Source organism: Grus americana, chromosome 15 (genome assembly GCF_028858705.1).
Source record: "Grus americana isolate bGruAme1 chromosome 15, bGruAme1.mat, whole genome shotgun sequence".
Lineage (NCBI taxonomy): Eukaryota > Metazoa > Chordata > Aves > Gruiformes > Gruidae > Grus > Grus americana.
In genome coordinates, this window is record NC_072866.1 from 7,044,125 (window position 1) to 7,064,016 (window position 19,892).

The window sequence follows — 19,892 nt, forward strand, 5'->3', positions numbered from 1 at the left end:
TTCATGGTGAGTGACCCTGACACTGGGTTACTGGGTATTTGAGGCTGAATCTGCTTCAAGCTACATGTGCACTTGTGGAGCTGGGAGTGTTTCTGGCTAGCAAGTCCAGGTGTACACCTCACATATGTGGCAACCTCACAGCATGGTAAGACTACAGATCCTATAAAGCTCCTCCTAAGCACCTTGACTCCTCCTGAAAGGAAACATATGTTTCTTTTCTGGTACTTTCCAACTGGATCCTTAAGTCATAAATTAGAGGATGAAGACCCTGATCTACACTGCAGAGTGTACTACTGCTCATGCTACATCTGTTCTCCTCTCTCTCCCACCAAAGTTGTTTGTGAAAAAAATGAAACATTCACTGGCACAGAACTATGGAACTATATTCAAAATGAAATCAGTAAGAAGAGAGAGCGAGCCCCACACATTGGGATTTCTCAATCAAATCACTGCTCTGAATGAAACCAAATGCAGATGTGAACCCGAGTCAGCCACCTCCCAGCTAAGTATCCCAGTGCTTTGGCTAGAATGAAAGTAGCTGCAATACTTAAATTCTCTTCTCTGTTTACAAATGGTGTCTAGTCCAAAAGTAGTTCCTAGGTTTCCTTTGATTTTCCCTAAATATTTACAATATTCAAAAGCAAAAATAAAAATAAACCCAAATGTTTCATTTAATCCAGAACACTTCTGAAATTTGTTATAAAATAACAATAGGCATTTTAATTTGTTGATGACTTTTCACTCTGGCCAAACTTTTCCCTGGCACTACTAAAATTTATTTAAGCTTTACATTCCATATCCACAAAACAAAAATAGTGTTCTGAAGTGGACATTTCCAACAGCCAGACTTACCATGAATTTAAAGCAAGCAAGATCTTATAAGGCCTGGATTGAAACCATTTGAATATGCATTTTGAAATCAGATTTATGTGGTTTAGTTTATTTTATAGTCTGCTATCAACACTGGCAAAAGACTTGAGAAACCTACCCTGAACGTCATGACCTCCAGGCAACTTTGGGAAGGGTCCAGTGTAAGTGCCTGTTACCTTTATCTCTTTACCATCCCACACAGCAATGTGCCTCAGCATACGTGTTCTGTTGCCTTTTTGGTAATCCATCATAAACACAAGCTGCCTTGGAAGAATTTTTAACTAAAAATAAAAGAGTGGAAACATATTAAATCCCAAGTTCTCTGAAAAGTTAAAAACCTATGTGTGTAGGTTTGATACTGTAAAGTCCTATGGAATCTAGCTTTAGAGATGAGTTTATATAAGGTCCGATACCCTAAAGCCCACTGTTTTTTTTATAAGCAGCCATTAATTTCTGACTTAATTTCTACAGTAAGTCATCTTCTCAATGCAATGTACATAAACAACTGAGTATCCCCTTTACAATAGTCTTTGCTTATTACATATTTTGATTTTCTATCTCTTCTCCTATCTCTCCCTTACCTCACTGAATAACTTTTACAACATCAAGAGCCCACTATTACAGAATAAATCCAACAGATAGCACAAACAATAATATCTATTTGTGACATCTTTTCTTCCTTATTTAGAAAAAGAAATGCATGTGGTACCTGCATAATAAAAATTAGCAATTGGTCAGTTTGTAGTATATTATTTTTCTTATTTCCTATATATGCTACTGTCCTGATTTCAACTAAGATAGAGTTAATTTTCTTTCTAGTAACCAGTATTGTGCTGTGTTTTGGATTTAGTATGACAATAATGTCAATAAGACACTGATGTTTTTAGTTGTTGCTGGGTAGTTGTTGTGTCTACACTAAGTCAAGGACTTTCCAGCTTCTCACGCCCTGCCAGGCGCACAACAAACTGAAGAGCACAGCCAGGACAGCTGACCCAGACTGGCCAAAGGGATATTCCCTGCCATAGAACGTCATGCTCCAGATAGAACTGGGGAAGTGAGCCGGGAAGCAGAATCACTGCTTGGAAACAGAATGGGTATTGGATTGTTTTATTTTCCTTTTGCATGTGGGAGTAATTGCGTTCGTGCATCACTTATATTATTGTTATTATTACTCTCTTCCTTTGTTATCCTATTAAACTATCTTTATCTCAACCCATGAGGTGGTTTTTTTTCCATGCTCCTCCCCATCCCCTTGGTGGGGGGACAGGGGTGAGTGGCTGCGTGGTGCTTAGTTGCCAGCTGGGGCTAAACCACCACACCTATGTATGTTCTCTGTCTATAGGGGCAAACAAATCTAAAATCAAACAACAATTTATACCATTGGACACTCAACTAATCTATAGTTGTGTGTTTGCTCATGGTACTGGAGAAATCAAGGGCAAAACACCTCATAGCAGCTGGAGCTGTATTTGACCTTCACTGTTCGGCAGCCAGCACCCCAAATGCCATACTCTAGAAATAGGGCTGTCACAGCTTGCCTTTTGCCATCTGAGGTGATGATACCAACCTGGGACATTGTCTGTATTATTTCAATGATATTACTGTAGTTGGTTCCAGTGCAAGTCAGCTTAGCTGTAGCATTGAAATCCCTTTTTTCCATCCTGAGGTAGAGTTTGCCTTTTGCTTCACTCATATCATAATTTACCTTTTCAAGTTCCCATTAAATTAAAATAAAAAATAAAAAAGAGAGAGAAAGAGAAAATAAATATTGTGCTCACATTCTTCACACAGTATTTTGTATCATGGTCCTCAGAACCTCAGAGAGATCTGTTTTTCCCTTATGTTTGCATTATAGAAGGCACAGATACAAAACAACATAAACACACATAAGAAATTAGTTTTTATGTGAGCAGGAGTAACTGTGCTGCATTTGACTGACAGATAACCCCATTCATCTTCCTTGCTTATCCTTGCTGTTGTGTATTTCTGCACTGCCAACAGCCAATATCCAGAACCGCTTTCTGCCCAGTCTCTCTTTTCTTAGTAGCCAGAATAATTAAAAACATTCCTGAGAGGAGTCATAATTAATGCAGATGCATGGAAGCAGAGTCAAATGGAATAAATCCTTTCCAGTAGGTTGGGATCTTTGAAAACATAAACATCCTTAACAACAACAAACAGGTCAGAGATACTATTACTAGAAATAATGCAGCTTGACTCCTAAATTAGGAGTCTAATTTGTAGTGATGTATGTGACACATAACCGGCAGATAGTTACCTTAGAAGACAGTTCTGCTGCACTGGGGAAGTACTGTAGAAAGAAGGGATGAGTCTGGAGTACTTTTATATTCAACTCTTCACTAAAGGGAAGAAATGTACTTTTGTTCAACAATATTTCACAAGGTTCGCTCTCACTGACAGTACAAGTTCATCTGAGTAATCTCTGAGTCTGCCACAGCTCTTAGAGTCACAAATTGCAGTATCTTCCACGGAATGCTTACCCAGCTCACATTTTTTTGACGCATTCATACAAAGGCAAAGGAGACCAAACAGCAGTGCTCTGACCTCAGTGAAAAATCTGCATATGCATCCCAGGGACAGAATGTGGCCCACTGGAACAGAAATTATTTTGGCTGGTAATTTACTAGCCATAGTAAATGCATCAGCTTTTTAAAAATGAGATAGGTATTTTGGAATGACTTTGCAAGCATTGCCATGGTTTCCAGACTTAGAATTTATGATTATGAGAGGGTTTAACAGAACTTACAAGTCTTTCAGTGCAAAAATCTTTTGCTAGGAACTTAATAAATATCTGAAATACTCCAAGGCTGAAAATATTACACCTCTTAAACACCCTCAAAAGCCTACAGTTTTGTTTATATGCTCTACCAAATAGCACTTTTGAAGTAAAGAGTTACTGCATTAATTCTTCATTTAAGAAGTTTGAAAATTTTTAGAAGACAGAAAAAAATAGAGAAATTAGCACAGCAGATACAGCCATGCTGATACCAACTTTGAAAACTGAGTGAGTCCCCATAGTTTTACAAGGTTCAACTGTGCCAAAACGATTTCATTTAAACAGTTATGTCAAATTAAGGTATATTTTTAAGTACTTGTCTAACTAGACCTAGAGTTTTCTGGATTATTTCACTGTCTGCTACTTCAATGCTGTGGGGGGTTAGCAAAAAGACAAGCACACCCCAAGCTGTGAGGAGGGGAATTTCTGCAGCCCTTCATAAGCTTCCTGAAGTATACAGGCTGTTTGGTGTGACTATGCACTGTATCAAAGAGTTGTTATCCATTTCACCAGTGCTTTGGTGACTAAACCAGTAACTTTTTAAATGGAATCACAGGGGCCTAATGACATTTTTACAGTGCTCAGAATGACCCTTTTACCCTTCTTGGTCTTTTTTCCTACTGATGATAAAGGAGAAGTTTGTGCTTTTTTCATAGGTCAGCCTCAGAGCTCCTTCAATTTCATTTTCAGTCAGGACTTCTTGAATTGTCATCTGTGAGGAGAAAAAAAACAAATCACACACCATAGCTTCTACCCAGCATTTCACCTAAACTGAGCACAATCTCTTGACTGACTAAAACCTATCATCTTGACTGAAGTTTATCTTCCAGACAGGCCTTCTAGATGTTTTCTAGACCTAAACCAAAAGCACCAAGAGATGTGTTCCTTTTTTTCTGTATGTTTCCATAGCTACTCGCTTACATTATTGACAAATATTAGCCTTATTTTCAATGTATCCTTATTTGGTTTAAGTCTATAGCCACTGGTTCTTGTTTATGTCTTCTCTACTCTTCTTTTTCATATACTGTAAAGAAACTGCCTTTCCTTCTTTTTTTGATGAAACAGATGGAGCTCCACAAATCTTTTACTCCAGGGTATATTCTTCCTCCCACACCTGCTGGCTCCTTTACAACTTTATCCTGAAACTGCTAAAGAATCCCTCTGGGGAAGATGAGCACAGTATCCCACACTTAAATATCAACACATTTTGTGTTTGCCAAAGTCTGTGGGAACAGTAATTTCTGAAGTCCCATGATTACAGTCATACCTTATACATGAATAAGGCACCTAAAGAACTAGCATCTCTCTTTTTTCCACTCAAACATTTAAAGGATAAAAGACATTTCACTAAAGATTAAGGGGAAAGAAGCAGGGGATATATCTAACACCTTTTAACAAAATGTTGGCATTAAATATTCACTTGAAACACTGACACTTAATATGCAGGTTTAATATTGATCTAGTGTTTATTTTCAGAAAAGTCTACCTTCAATCTTGTTTCCTAGCTACTTATCCTCTTATTTGAAGAGAAGGTGAGGGATGACTTAGATGTGCTGTTCTGTGTACTACCCTCCAAAAGGGGAGGAGACATTTCAACTAATACTACTTTCTCCCTGGGGATGAACAGGTACAGCCTTTGTTGATCCTATCAAGTAGTTTGGAATACAAATCTATTTCTGTTTATTCAACACTGAAATATTTTAGTTATCTATGTTACAAATGCTTTAACCAAGCCAAGGAATTCTCTAGGTATGAAGGACAGCTGTTTTCTACCAAAAGTCCTTTCTATTGTATCATTTCGGAAGTGACAGTAAATGAGTGCCTTCCTGAAATGATTAATCCTGAAATCCCCGAGAATCCTGCTGAGATTCCTTGGAAACAGACCATTAGCTGTGTACTTAAGTTGAATAAGGATTCTGATAAACTGGTCCAAGTCACCCCTCATCTGCACTTGTATAAACCTGCAGTAATTTCACTGAGGCCACTGAAAAAGTTCCGGATTCATGCTAGTGACAGCATGATTCAGATGACAGCTCTAATCAAAGCACAACAAAAGATCTATGGTTTATTACCTTAAGAAAGAAGGGAAGTCCCAGATGATGGAGAAGTGATATTGAATGCTTCACTTCTGCCATAAATTCAAATATACCATAGAGTTGAAGGTCTGTGTCAACATCCATAGTCACAGTTATATCTTTGTCATCATATTGGACTTCACAGATAGTCTTGGCTTTGTTGTCTAAATAGCAAGAACAAAATAGTGCCATTTTGAGGGCTCATTCTCAAGGAATTTCAGTACTGCCTGCATAAAATGAATCCAGCCAGCTTTTGGGTTAAGACATTCATCATGACAAAGTCATCCATTCAGGATGACAAGAGCTTCAGCCTGTGGTTGGAGGAGTGCAGAGTTTTTTGGATGTCCTTGAACATACAAAGTCTTGAGTTAACAGAGCTTGTGTATCCACGTACAAGTGTTAAGTGACAAGTCAGTTGCCAACAGTAATGTGTTTCTGCAGCTAGAGCTGACTAGCTCATACAGCCACCTGTAGCACTTGGCAGGTAGTAGCCACCTCTTCTAGAGAAGAGCTCTAAGGTGTTTTGACCTCTAGTGACTCCCTCTGAGTTTGACCAACACTGCTCAAACAACACAACTTAAGGATCTTTCCCCCCAGTTTCCTACCAGATTTTCATATTTGAAAAAGAAAATAGACTGCTAAGACATAAAAATAAGACGAGAGATGTGAAACCCCAAAACTCTTTATGGAGAAGACAAAATCACAGACATGTACGCAATCATACAGCGACCACTCTGGCAGCTGTCCTGAAAGCCACCTGATGTCCTGTTGCTTTTTTCAGAATGGGTGAAAGGAAGTGGTGCCATTAGTATTGATTCAGTGCCTGCCAATCTCAATAATTCCTACCTCTTTGGTGCTCTCACAGTTGTTGGGTTTTTTCCCAACATGAATATACCCCCATGTGGGCATTTAAAGGTACTTGACCACAATGTAACTCAGCAGTTAAGGGATATGCAGATAGGATTTACATCAGGGCAAGTTTTGAGGATAGACTGGCTTATTCAGGATGGGTCTGTCTCCCCTCCACAGATCAAACAACAAAAGCCATTTATAATTATTTTCAAAACCCTCTTTAAACTACACTAGAATTCACATTTTTTGAGCTCTGTAACAAGGTTTTTTGTGCGATACTGGAAAAGACGGCTTCTTATATTATGCAGCTAGGTATCTTGGGGATCACCGATTTTACCAGGTGTTGTACCACAACGTGTACCACATGAGATCTTTCCTGGAATTAAAAAAAACATATTTAATGTAGCTAATAACAGATGCAGTTTAAGAACGGCAATTTTACTTACATACAAGAAAAAGCCCCTTTTTAGGTACTACCAGCACATCTTAGTTAGTTTGTAGCTGTTGAAGAAATAGTCGAAACATCCTAAAGAACTATTATATAACAAGAAAGCTGCAAGGAATGACAGGTACCTACCCGATTTCTGTAAACTGAGAATCAAGTTGATTGCCTTAGGGTAACCAGATGCCTCTAGTGCCTCGCTACTATGTACACTTTGGCAAAAGATATCCACTTGGTGATCAACATAATAGGAGTTTATGATGTATGTGATTGATGTTTCTCCAGCTGCAATGTGGATGTATCTTTCTTGAGTAGTGTTTTTCCCTTGAAAAACCACATCTATCTAAAAAATGACACATAGATATAAGTTCTTGAAACAACATTTAAATACTATTTAATTTTAAAACAGAAGGCATATGGAAGTGAAAGAAAGTTCTCTCTAGTCTATACTTATGTCAAAAACCTATCCATTAACAAAAAAATCTTAGCCTTTCACTAATCATCTATGACTTTCCAGTACGAAGCCCATTCAATTCAATGAATTTCAAACCACACCAGCCTCACTGATTTATGTCAAATTCTCTTTAGGTTCTCTTTTATCCCACAAAAACATGACTCCCTTTATATAAAGTATCCTCGATCCATGCATATTGCCAATATTTACTAGATAGCAGGTACTCCAATAGTTCCCTGAAAATAGTGCTTAAAGAAGTACTTCCTAAAGTATAAAATTCCCATTAAAGAACACAGGAGCAATATTCCAATTCCCAATGCAACCTGCTGAAACTATTTTCCTGTAGAGTTACAATATCAACAATACACACTGTGCTAATAGCGATCAGAATAGAATAATCTGGTCCAGAAAGCAGTCAAAAAGAAATTTTCTATTTTGGTAGTTCAGGCTTTAGCCATCCATAGTTTCTAAATATCAGAAAATCTCAGCTTCCATCCTGTACCTTACAAAACAGTAGTTCTCATTCAAGCTGTGGGCTATTACATTACAATAAAGGACAATAATTTTAAGGGAGAAAGAAAAAAAAAAAAAAGAAACTACCTGTAAGGATGATGGGATTCTGGATTGTAGCAGCCATGGCCAAGTATGATGGAAATTCCCAGTTATGTTAGTACTTGTTTCAAACTCCTGGATTTGTCCTTCAAGAACCATTAGGTGAGCACCGTAATGCACTTTCATACTAAAGCTCTTGATCACTTCCAGGTTCAAGATAGCCTGTGTACAACAAAGGTAAATTGTGAAAAGGCAGTTTGTAAAAGGCGAAGCTCCTGTTAGTCAGGGTTCTTTCTTCAGTTCAGGCAGTATCATCTCAAAAATGCATCCAAAAAGATCATCTTGTATAATTTTATAACACAACATAGTTACAGATGTCCCTTTCATTTTTAAATTCAACATTTTAACACATATTCTCCAGTATGGCCATGCCTTAAACCCTATTCAAGCAATTACATGATTAATAAAGAGTAAGTGTTGTGCTGTAGGCTTGTGTATCTTGGATAAAAAAATATGCCAGGAAATCAGTCTGGAAGGAAAACACCATTTGGAATTAAACTGTGAAATCATATCAGTACTCATGTCTGTCTAGTCTATACAAGGTACACTGCAGAGCTATCAGACAGACAAGGCATATGAGCTAAAATGCACTGCCCTCCTCATATAGCGCATGCTGCAAGCTCAGCTGTGTCTTGGGGCTGTTCACGCACTGGGAGCCAACCTCCAACCTCTTATTCCTATAAAGCGTTCTGGTTCAGCAAGCTTATTCTCCCAACCCCTTGAGAACAAACTGAGCTTCTGGACTCCCCTCAAGAATAAAGTGAGCACCTGGACTCCCCTCCACCCTGAACTTCAGGGGGAAAAAAAGACAGTGAGAAAGAGTCCAGGAAGGAGAAGGAGGAGGGAGAAAAAGAAAACATAAACACCTTTAAAACAGAAGCAGGTAGTATGACCCATGTATATTGGGAAAATATCCAAATTCGGGAAAATCTTATCCCATCAGGAGCATAAGCAGCAATGTGTTTTTCCATCAAAACACTCTATCTAGACAGATAGCACCTTCCCCAACTTCCTTTCACTTCTGATGGGTTACAGAACTCAGGAGTACAATGTGCATGGCAAGAGAGTGACTGATTTGTTACCTGTCCATGAGAGTGACATTTCCTTTTACCACCACAATGCTCCCTGCCTCATCTTATCCTAGATCTTTCCAAGATAGTCCTTGTATGCACAGGTACAGACTTAAAATGTCCTAAACCATTCATTTTGCACAAAAAATTACTGTTTGCATATCCTGCAATGCACTTTCATGAATACCCCACCATACTTCAAATTACATCCTGAAGGACAGAAGACACTGCTGGTCTCTCTGGCAACTGAATTAAAGGTAAGGAAGGCCCAACTTAATTAGAGTATAGGTAAAGAAGAGCACTGGGTCTAGAAATAATTATAAATGAAAACAAAAGCTGAGGTGGTGTGACACCACAGACACCTTAATTCAGAAGGATATTTTACTGAAGGTTAGATTGTATTTTCAAATGTTGAGAACAATCTTTCCCACTTGCACCTGCAACATTAGGTAGATTGTTTATGGTTGTGGTTTACTCCACTTGGGCTGTATTTTGTAGCAATAAGCTTTTTTCCCCTGTATAAATCTTGACTTTTAAGTGAAGCACTATTATGAAGCAACTTTGAAATCTGTGCTGTGACCTTATGCAAGATGGCATAACAGAATAGGAGAGATTATAAAGATGCCAAAGTTAACAACTGAATGAGTAAAATTCTACCTTCTTTGACAGAAACACAAAAATTTCACCTAAATAGCAAATGCACAAAGTCACATCTACATCCTCTGTTCTTTGTCATCTGACTTCTACAGCTACTGCTTCCATCATGGCGTGATTCCAGGCTGGATTCACATCTCCTCTGTCAATGTCTGCTAACTTACCTGCAACTCAATCCTGTCTTCTATTTGCAAGGTCTTCAGTGCCTCCATGTTATGAGTAAGTTTGTAGTGAAGAGACACAACATCCAACTTCTGGACAAAGCTCAGTTCTTCTGTAATCTGTTATAGTCCAAATAAAATATGACAAAAGTTAACTGTGGCACATCGCTGATATTGAGACTGCTCTGATTAATTGTAATTACTGTACTAATTACACTTAGAGTAAAATTATGAAAACTATATAAAATTTATGGTGAAGTATTGTTTAATTTTAAGTTACAACTTTGTACTGTAATAGGGAATATGCTGCACCAAATGAAGATACTTGATGAAAACAGTTTGATACAGTTTGCAAATGGGAGTCATGGATCATTGCTGATGTCAAATTTGCTGCTAGAAGGGACAGCACAGAAGGAGTGGCTGAAAGATACTGCCTTCATTTAATTAAGACCTTTAAAACCAAACCAGTACCTGTTGAGTATTCCTATAAAGGCCTTACACAGGTATTTCAAATGGAAAAACAGTATTTACCAAATCAATTAGCTTACTTTTACCTTTATTTCACATCTTAGTAATACGGAGGAGACACTTACTTGCTTGCTGTTCACACAAAAGTGAGTAAGTCTTTTGTAGAAGTTGTTGGTTTTTTCTGATACCACATCAACTAACATCCTCCTAGGAATGCCAATGTCAGCAGCAGCTTGAATGTTATGGGTTAGCAGCGCGTCCAACTCTTGTCTTTCCTGTTAATATTTCACAGCATATATAGCAAAGCATGTAGAACCCAAAGTTTGCCACAATACACAGCTCAAACCAGAAATTTAGCAAATCTGTCTGTCCTATATTTAATACTAATTAAAACCAACTGAATTGAACTTAGGGAAGTTACACTGGGAAAAAATGAAAAAAATCAAGCCTAACAGAATAAAAAAATTGTGCATTTCAGCTAAGAGAGGAGAAGTTCTCTCTGATGGCAAAGAACTCTCACTAGCTATCTGTTTCTCTACAGCACAGAAATACACAGAAATTACCAGCTATGGCAAGAAAGTGAATGATCAAAAGGAAGAAGATACTTCTGCTGCACTGATGACAAGAGAAGCCAAATTGTCAACAGGAAAACAAGAGATTCACAGCCTTTCTTGTGGTGTTGTCTTACTGAAGAAACAAACAGCAGTGTCTCAATTAATCGCTGCCTATTATTTTGCAATGTAAATCACTCTGTAAATTGCAATCTTTTTTGTTCTTGTGCATTGCTGTCTACTTTCATGATGAATGAAGAGTGTTATACTGGAGTACCTGTTATATATCTGGAGTGAGATCACATCTGTTTTACTGCATATTACAGGTGCCAGATCTTAAAAGATTTTATTTTTATTCTGAAATTTATGACTAAAGCTTGACTATTTATTCCCCGTAAAATAGTTTAGAGTATGTCACTCAATACTTTGCACATGCAGTCTAACAGTCTGCAGGATACTTACATCAGTGACTTTCAGCATAAGGAGTCCTTGTAATTTACTTTCATCAACAGTGATCAACATCTGTGAATCAAGGTTCGTTTTATCCAATGAAATATAGCCTGACCCATCAACTTTTACTGGTGCTCCAAGATCCTGTACAAGAAAAGAAAAAAAAAATCACCACTTTTACACTTACCCACAGACACACTATACACCTGAAACTTTTTATTCCTACTATGTAGCTCTAACAGCACCTAGCTGTAAATCTAGTATATCAGGCAGGAAATCCACAGGATGTTTCAGAAATCTTGATAGCTTTTTATTACATTTTATCCATTTTCTCTTTTTTATTTTGAAGATGTCTGACATATTTTTGATGAATAAGCCAGCATAAATAGAACACAGGACAATGTGGCAGGTTTTCCTGCCTAAGTGAAAAGTCAATTAATTTTCTATGCTTAGCATCGCTTCAGTAGCCCAAAGCATCCATAAATCCAGTGAAATGAGACAGTATACATGGGTTTATTATTGTAGCTCTGTTTTTCGAAGAGGGCAGGTGAATCTCGTCTTCGTATATTCAGGTTTACCCTGACTTGCATATTCAAGTGACAGATCATTCTGTGGTAACACTTCTCAAACTTTCTCTACACACCTCCTCTCCTTTCCATTCCTGCCTATATGGCACAGCCTGGTGGGATCTGTGAGAGGCCAAGCACCATCAACCAGGATTTCCAATAACAATACAAATTTTCAGTAAGAAAAGTCAGTGCGCAATCCAGCTAAATTTAGAACTGCTACTTCAGGAAATCCTGCTGCAGAATTTCTGCCCCCCCACCTACCTACAACATTCTGGCCTGGCAGAACAAACTACTGGGCAAGAATTGAAGAAAAAAGTGCCCCATCAAAAGGCAAAAGGAGCCCAGGGTGTCATGCTAACTAGCTCAGAGAGGTCACGGCACACTGCCTTTCTTGACTTAGGAAGCTCTGAAAGCCTCCTTGCTCCCTAGCTCACACAGCTCCTCCCAGGCAATGACATTGTGGACTCCTTCAGAGATGGGGACTCCCAGAATGTCTGATGCCAACCAGGTTGACTGTCCCAGAGACAGGGCTTCGCTTCCTTTACTTTGCATGGAAAAGAGACTGTACTGCAAATGACGGAACATTCGTGTGATGTGGAGTGATTTTCTTCTACAGAACTCCAGTTTTCACTGCATTTTTCTACTGGCTAAATCTTTTCAACAAAGAAACTACATTTTTCTTATCCTACTAGTTGCTGTTCAGACTCAGAGTCTATAGTGAGATTCCCACCAAACCCAGAAATTAAATCTCATAAACGAAACAGGAGCTGTGATTTGGTGGTGCTTGGTCAGGCACTATAAATGGTAAGGTTCAGCTCAGGGACAATTCTTTGGCCAACATTTGCAAGAATTACCACAGAGAAATAGCTCACCACAGCAGTCTAAAACAGCTTGCTCAAAATGTCACTGTTTTTCAACTAAATTCCCCGAAATATTTCACAACTGAGGTCTTACAGGAACTCATAACTGCTGTTTAATGCTGGCTTTTTCACTCTGTGTGTTCTCCGCAATGGTCTTCATACATTACACATCAGTTTGTTAGCAATTTCAATTTTCTGTAGAGCTGAGTGAAAATTTTCTGACCTGAAGATTATCTATTTACTTTACATATTTTTAAACTATTTCAGAGTTTGGTTGTCAAACTGCTGAGAAACTGTAATTGCTGATAAAGCCAAAGACAACTCTGAATACTCATTTTTTCTGAAGATTAAAATCCTACAGATTTCTCAACCATGCTTTTAAAAAAATACACCAGAGCTAGTACCAGCAAGTCCATTAACTGTAACTACCGATTCAAAGAAAATTTGGCTTATTCCATTTAAAATACAATGAATGACTGGCTCCAAAAGTAAGATCTAACATTAAAAGAAAACAATGTTTTTCTTGTTTCTCAGCTACCATTGAAATTATTACACTATTTTCTTTTGACTTTAGTAGGTGCAGATGTATAAATTAGTAGGTCTAGATGTATAAATTCAAGAGTAATGAAAAAAAAATTTCCTTCCAATACCTGAATTGTTTGGCATTTGTTTTCTATACACATTTTCCACTGAAACTTCTTTTCAGGGTCGAAGTCCCCGTTCATTTGAAGCTCACAAGCACCCGATTTCATTCCTATTCCAATATGATACTTTAACTGGTTTCGTGCAGTGATGGAGAACTTATTTTCCCTTGGGATTTCTGTCAGTTGAGGGAGGTCATGCCTGAATTGAATTTCCAGTGTAATCTTTGGCTTGCACTCTGCTCTCACTTCAAGACGGGCAGTCTTGCCTTCTGTTTCAAGGACACAGAGAACTTCTGCCTGGCACTTGTCTTTCTGAATAGATCCTGTGAGCCGTGACTGAGTTGGAATACTGAGATCCTATCAAGGTACCAAAACCAAAAAAAAAAATTCCTTTGGATCATAGATACACTTTAAGACAAGTCAGCATTGAGTCTTTTTTCTTCTCCCTTTAGCATATAAGGAGATTTTATGCTACAGTATCAGAGACAAAAACTATAATCTCTGCATTGCCATTTTTCTCCCTCCCAACAGTAAGATGGCAATTTTGCCTGAATAAGGTCTGAAGGAAGATTTTAGGACTGCCCTGCAGAATTTACAACTTGTGTATCTACATGAAGTTTTACATTTACAAAAATACAAAATGCCTATTTCTTCAGAGTGGCAAAGTTCACTGAACATCTTCTGCTTTGTCCACACCAGACCAATCTCAATTTTCAAATAAACTAACCCACAAAAAAATAATAGGTGTAACAGACATTCTTGCATCTGGTGTTATAAGTTTTGGGTTTTTTAAAAAACTGAAACTTCAAGCTTGTCTTGTGCAAATTAAATGTTTCCTCTCATTTGTTCAAAGTATTTGTGAAAACAGTGAAAATTCTGCTATTTTTAATATTTTAAGTGGGTTTTATTCCCTCTTCGTTACGGATGACACACACTTTCCTGTCATTTTTGGGTTTATATTGCCACATTGTAGTTGAAGGGGTTAAAACTGTAATTTAAAAACAAAACATAAATGCCTATGAACATCTGGGAAACCCCCTAGATTTGCAATAGTCATTCTTTCTAATGTAGTCAGTGAGGCTAGATGGAAAAACCAAGGAAATTTCACAATTTCTACTTTGATAAAAAAGATAGACCAGAGAATGTATTTTTTTGACAAATAATTCAAACTAAAACAGCTGTTCAGCATTAGAGGACGGTCTCAGTCTGCAAAGGCAACAAGCAGCAAAGGCCGAACTAACGCAGTCTACAGAGAACACCTATGAACAGGATACATTAGACACTTTCTCTGCCTAATGCTGTAAGACAGATGTGTCTTTAGAGTGGTTTTCTAACACTCAAACATTGTTATTTTAGCTAAACCCCCATATAGCCTGCATTTGATCCCAAATCTCTCTTTAAAAGCCTCCAAGAGCTACCTGTAGAAGGTGACATTCTGTTTCTGTTTCCAGTGTCCATTCAGCTTTATTCTGAACAGAGAGATCTCCTCTAGCCTTAAGTTTGCATTTGCCAGCCTGCAGCAACAAAAGGCCCTCAGTGGTGGAGTCTGTGGCTGCTGATAATAGGACAGAGTTTTCAAAAGGCAGCCCAAGCTGACTCAGCCAGTGAACTGAATGTCTGAGCACCCCTTGGAGCATATATTCGTGTTCGCAGGAAGTGTCTATCTGCACGTCAACTGTTCTGCCATCACACTGGAGGTTCATTAACAAGCCAACGTTGCAGATGTTCTGTTGAAATGAGCCCCCAAAGGCTACAGCATGAGGCAATCCCATCCTCTGCAACAGAAAAGATTATACTATTTAAAGCACACAAAGTTAAGCAACTGTCTTCCTAATTTGTTTCTAATTAATGAGAAAGCATTTCTTTCTGAACCAATATGCTTTTGGAAAGGACCATACAAGACAGCTTGTTTCACAGAGAAATCAGAAATTTCTCTGCAAAACAAGAGAAAAAAGAAACCAAAAATAAATGGTGTTGGAAAAAAAAAATCCTACAACAATCTTTTCATGAGTACTGTAGACAAAAAAGTTTGTAACCCCAAAGAAAATCTCCGGAATTTCAAACAGAAAGGACATGCTTTTCATCAGATTCTAAGACAAAATTTTATTTTAATTAAAAAGTATTGTTAAGCAATTATTTTATGGCAACAGCAGTAACATCTACCATCATATTACTCCAAATTCTCATCTTCACATACAGTCCCTCTGCAAGTGCTCTGACCCATTGCTCTGCCAGAACAACTTTATTGACCAAAACTGTCCTTTCCATAAATAGTAGTGTCAGGAGATAGTTCTCTGTGACTCATAATGATCTGAAATACACAGACTATAACGTCATACAGAAAACAATCTAGGCTTACCTCTAGACTGATGCACTTGTTTCTGAAAGTAAGTACCCACTCCGTATCCATTTCATTGCTTGCCAGGCTCACTTCTCCATCAGCTGTTAAACTGCAAGACCCAAGGACAATAGCAAACGTGCCCTTATACTTGTCACTTCTCATGGCAGACACCAACACTTGGTTCTCTCTGGCAATTCCCAGAGACTGCAGCAAAGGCAAAGAATGCTGGAAGTTAATTTCCAAATGAGGCTGGTCGTTAGTGGTGGCATGGAGTTGCAGGTCAGCAAACATGTCATGAAAAGAAACATGTCCAAAGATGACAGCAGTAAAGTTGCTGGTAAACACTGACGCATTCAGTGAAACTCTTGCTGGAGTCTGAAAAATTACAGAAAAAACTGTTGTCAAGTTTGTTTTCCTGTCAGGCCATATACTGTTTCTAAATGCTCATGTTACTAAAAGAGAACTATTTCCCTACTACCCTGACACCATTTTGTATTCATCCTACGTATTTATAAATACTTAAAGAAATGGAGAGATGGCCCAAAAATGTTTATTGTAGAATTCCATAATAAAAATAACAGAAAAAAAACCCATCTCCACAAGTCCGTTAGAACAACTACCAATACCAGAAAAATCAACTGCTATCGCTTTTACTAGCATCACTTCTGGTTTTACTATAAGCAAATAGAGTTCTAGGAATGTGAGAATGTGTTCAATTCTCCTCAGACCTCAGCAGAAGTGATCAGTGTTATGTAGATTGTATCCATGTTAAATGAGGGAGGAACTGAAATGCATTTGTCTTTTTTGGCATTCGAACATTCATGGGAATCAGTCACTGTGATAACTGTCTTTCTAGAGACAAACATAATCTTCTGTAATGTCACTCTCAAGAGATGTTTTTAACACGTTCTTAATAATATGTCAGATTATAAGGTCTATCTTTCTCGAACAGTTCAAGAGCCATAGGGACTTTCACAAACAAATGGTTAGCTAGAAAGAGCAGAAAATAGAGTAAGAAATTCTCAGCTTGTGCCTCCTATGCTCCCTCATCCAGTTGATATCAGGTTGGCTGCTCAATAACAGAACAAGACCGCTTACACTGAGTTCAGTTCTAACTGGCAGAAGATTCTGTTTGGAGACTTCAGCTAGAAACATTAATGTGACACTTGCCTCTTGCCTGCTCCACGCCTCTTATCTCACGATACTAGCTTTCTGCTAGGTGCAAGCTCTTGCATTGAGCTCTGAAGCAGCAAAACTTGATTGCTGTAGGATGCAGGAATATTGCCTTTAAAATTGCACCTGTTGGGCCGATAAACATCCCTTACCTCTACTTTGTATTCTGCACTTGGTGCACAGCTGTGCACTAAAGACGTACATCTATGTCACTTGAATGCAAGTTTGTTGACAATTCTGATTCAGAATAAACAATCCACTGCATGATGGTGAAGCTGAGTGCAACCTTCCCCATGGACTTGTACAGTATTTGATGGAGAAGTAACCTGATCTGTTTAAATCTGTGAATATTAAAGGAGTGAAAGTATCTGAAAGTGTGTGCAAAACTTCCAGCTAACTCAAATGCATTTCTACATCTCTGACACCTTCCAGCACTTAGATTCCCTTAGTCATAGTTAAGACAGTTGCTGACTGGAGAGTTTATAAATTAAGCCAGTACCTCAAAATGATGAAATCTAATTGCTCCATTGCAAAGACCAGAAAGTTGTTTGTTAGCAGATTCTCCACTGCAAGCAACCTGTTGGCATTATAAACAAAGCACATTCAGAGCATGAAGACAAGCAGAGAGGACTAAAACAGAAAGCAGCAAGCTAAAAGGCTGCTTTCAGAATAAAAAGCATGAAGATACTAAAACATAGCTTCAAGATTAAAGGTTAAAGATCTGTTTCAAAAAGATAGATAGTTTAGTGGATCTAAGGCTCAATCATATCTAAATATGCATTATCAGCATAAAGACAGAAGAATATCTTCAAACAGTAGGAAACCATTACTCGCTAGACAGAACTATTTTTAATACGCTGGCTTTTGATTTTGACAGAAGACAGTGGTATTTCTTATGTTTGGCATAGAAAATACCACAGTCACAAATAGACATTCAGTATTTCAAATGCCATTAGCTGTGTCGCCAGTTGCAGAAAGTGAAGTCCTTGGGGACTGCTGTTGGCTGTATGAAAACTACTGCCATTATTACTCACGCTGCTGCAAATATCGCTGCACCCACAAACAGCCACATGATCCACCTGCAAACCCTGCTTTAACAAGATGAAAAAGCTAGGACTGTATGTTAATCTATCTGGGCAAGCACCCACTCTGGTTTCATGACATACATGTTTTGTTACCCAGCACATCTTGAAAACCTGCTCCTTATTGCTAAGCAAACAATTTTTAGGCTTTCTGTACTGGCCTTGTTTGAAAAAAATCTCTCTCCCTTCTGACCTGCTAGCTTGCTCTCAAGAGGTAAATTTAAACAGTTGAGAATGCACAGCAGAAAGCTACATCAAATACATCATACAGCAGGATTTCTGCTAACCTCTAGTACACATGGAACAATGTCAATTAGTCCTCCCACGTCATGGTGAAGTGAAAGAGAAATTTCCATAGCACTGCCAGTGGTTTTCTTCTCTATTTCAATTTTGAGCTGTTCCATCTCCACTGTGGTTGTTATCCCTGCAGCAATCTTTTTGGTGAAATTCTGTGCACAAAAGAAACCAAATCATGGAAAGAAACAAAAACCAACATCCCAACAACAACTGGCAAAGGCAGAGTCTGTTTCACCATGCTTAAATGTCACAGCCTGTGTCAGGGCAGCAGCACTGGTAAAATAAAAGTGCAAATTCATCTAAGGGGCTTCATTTCAAATCGAAATTTCCCTGTTATGCTAGACCTGAATGCTGTGAATAAGGGAAACTAATTAGCATAGAACAATTTTAAAACAGAATATATAACTTGGCAACACTTGAGTCAGGCCCCACAAACTCAGGCTTTGCCTGTCTCATGTTCCAGTACGAAAGAAAACAATTAGTAAAATAGTTGGAATGTAGAAACAGGATAAGAGAAGCTGTAAATTAGGGAATAGTCCTTGGGTATGAACTAGAAAAAGACACAAAGTTTGAGGCATCCTGATAAAGGGGGCCCAATATGCCAACAAGCCTGGGACCATGTGGGCAGGACGGATAACGAGGTTGCTGAGCTTGCAAAATGGAGATAATGAAGAAGAGGTCACCCAAGTGTGTACAGTGAAGAAGAGGAGAAAGAGGAAGATTTGAGGAGGATGACCCCTGATGACCACCTGAGAAAGAAACTGCACAGGCGTATCAGGACATTAGCATATACTCATGAGTTCCTGGAATAATAATGAATATGCATTAAATTGATTGGAAACCTAATGAATATGTAACTCTTTTGTAATATAAATCACGTACAATTTGTTTCTCATCGAGATGCACATTCGTGGAAATATCCCGGTGCGACTCCCAGCGCTGCAATAAAGGATACCTGCTTAATAGTCACGTTGGCTATTGAGTGAATTTTTTTTTGATTCACTGTGTACCAATATTCCTACTGGCTCCAAAACATGTTGAGAGCATTCAGTACCCTGGAGGATTTGAGTCCTAAGGCATATACCATTAAAGCAGTGAAACTACTAGTAAGCAGGGCAAGGGGAACTGTATAAAGTTCTTCCTCTGCACACCTGTGTGTCTCACTGTACCACAGTGGCTGAACCCTCCACAAATGTTAGTATGCTAGTGACTTCAGCCTTCCAGCACATGTTAGAACAAGAAAATATTTGAGCCCTTCTTTTATAGAAGGATAATTTGAGATGCAAAAGAGCTATATGTTGTTCACAGACCTACAGCAGAAATGCAGACAGAAGAGTGGCCAAGCAACACTGTACCAAGAAACATGATCCGTGACACTTCTGTGGGCAGAGATTTCAAAATGGAAAGCCATGCTAAACACTCTTCCACTCTTGAGTGGACATCCAAAGGATGACATAAGAACTAGTTAAA

General features: G+C 38.3%; 1 protein-coding gene across 2 annotated transcripts in view; it reads right to left on the bottom strand.

Moving 5' to 3' along the window:
• Positions 1-19,892, bottom strand: part of LOC129213269 (uncharacterized) — a 106,454-nt gene that overhangs the window by 22,948 nt on the left and 63,614 nt on the right. For both annotated transcript variants that reach the window (XM_054843009.1, XM_054843010.1), the window contains 16 exons: positions 19,305-19,361; positions 18,413-18,574; positions 17,543-17,620; positions 15,889-16,245; positions 14,948-15,304; positions 13,536-13,886; positions 11,469-11,600; positions 10,581-10,730; positions 9,991-10,107; positions 8,091-8,264; positions 7,172-7,379; positions 5,740-5,906; positions 4,267-4,379; positions 3,149-3,230; positions 2,438-2,575; positions 989-1,151 (listed from right to left, as the gene is read on the bottom strand). In XM_054843009.1, the coding sequence (XP_054698984.1) occupies positions 989-1,151; positions 2,438-2,575; positions 3,149-3,230; positions 4,267-4,379; positions 5,740-5,906; positions 7,172-7,379; positions 8,091-8,264; positions 9,991-10,107; positions 10,581-10,730; positions 11,469-11,600; positions 13,536-13,886; positions 14,948-15,304; positions 15,889-16,245; positions 17,543-17,620; positions 18,413-18,574; positions 19,305-19,361 (2,806 nt within the window). The remainder of the gene's footprint in view (positions 1-988; positions 1,152-2,437; positions 2,576-3,148; positions 3,231-4,266; positions 4,380-5,739; positions 5,907-7,171; positions 7,380-8,090; positions 8,265-9,990; positions 10,108-10,580; positions 10,731-11,468; positions 11,601-13,535; positions 13,887-14,947; positions 15,305-15,888; positions 16,246-17,542; positions 17,621-18,412; positions 18,575-19,304; positions 19,362-19,892) is intronic.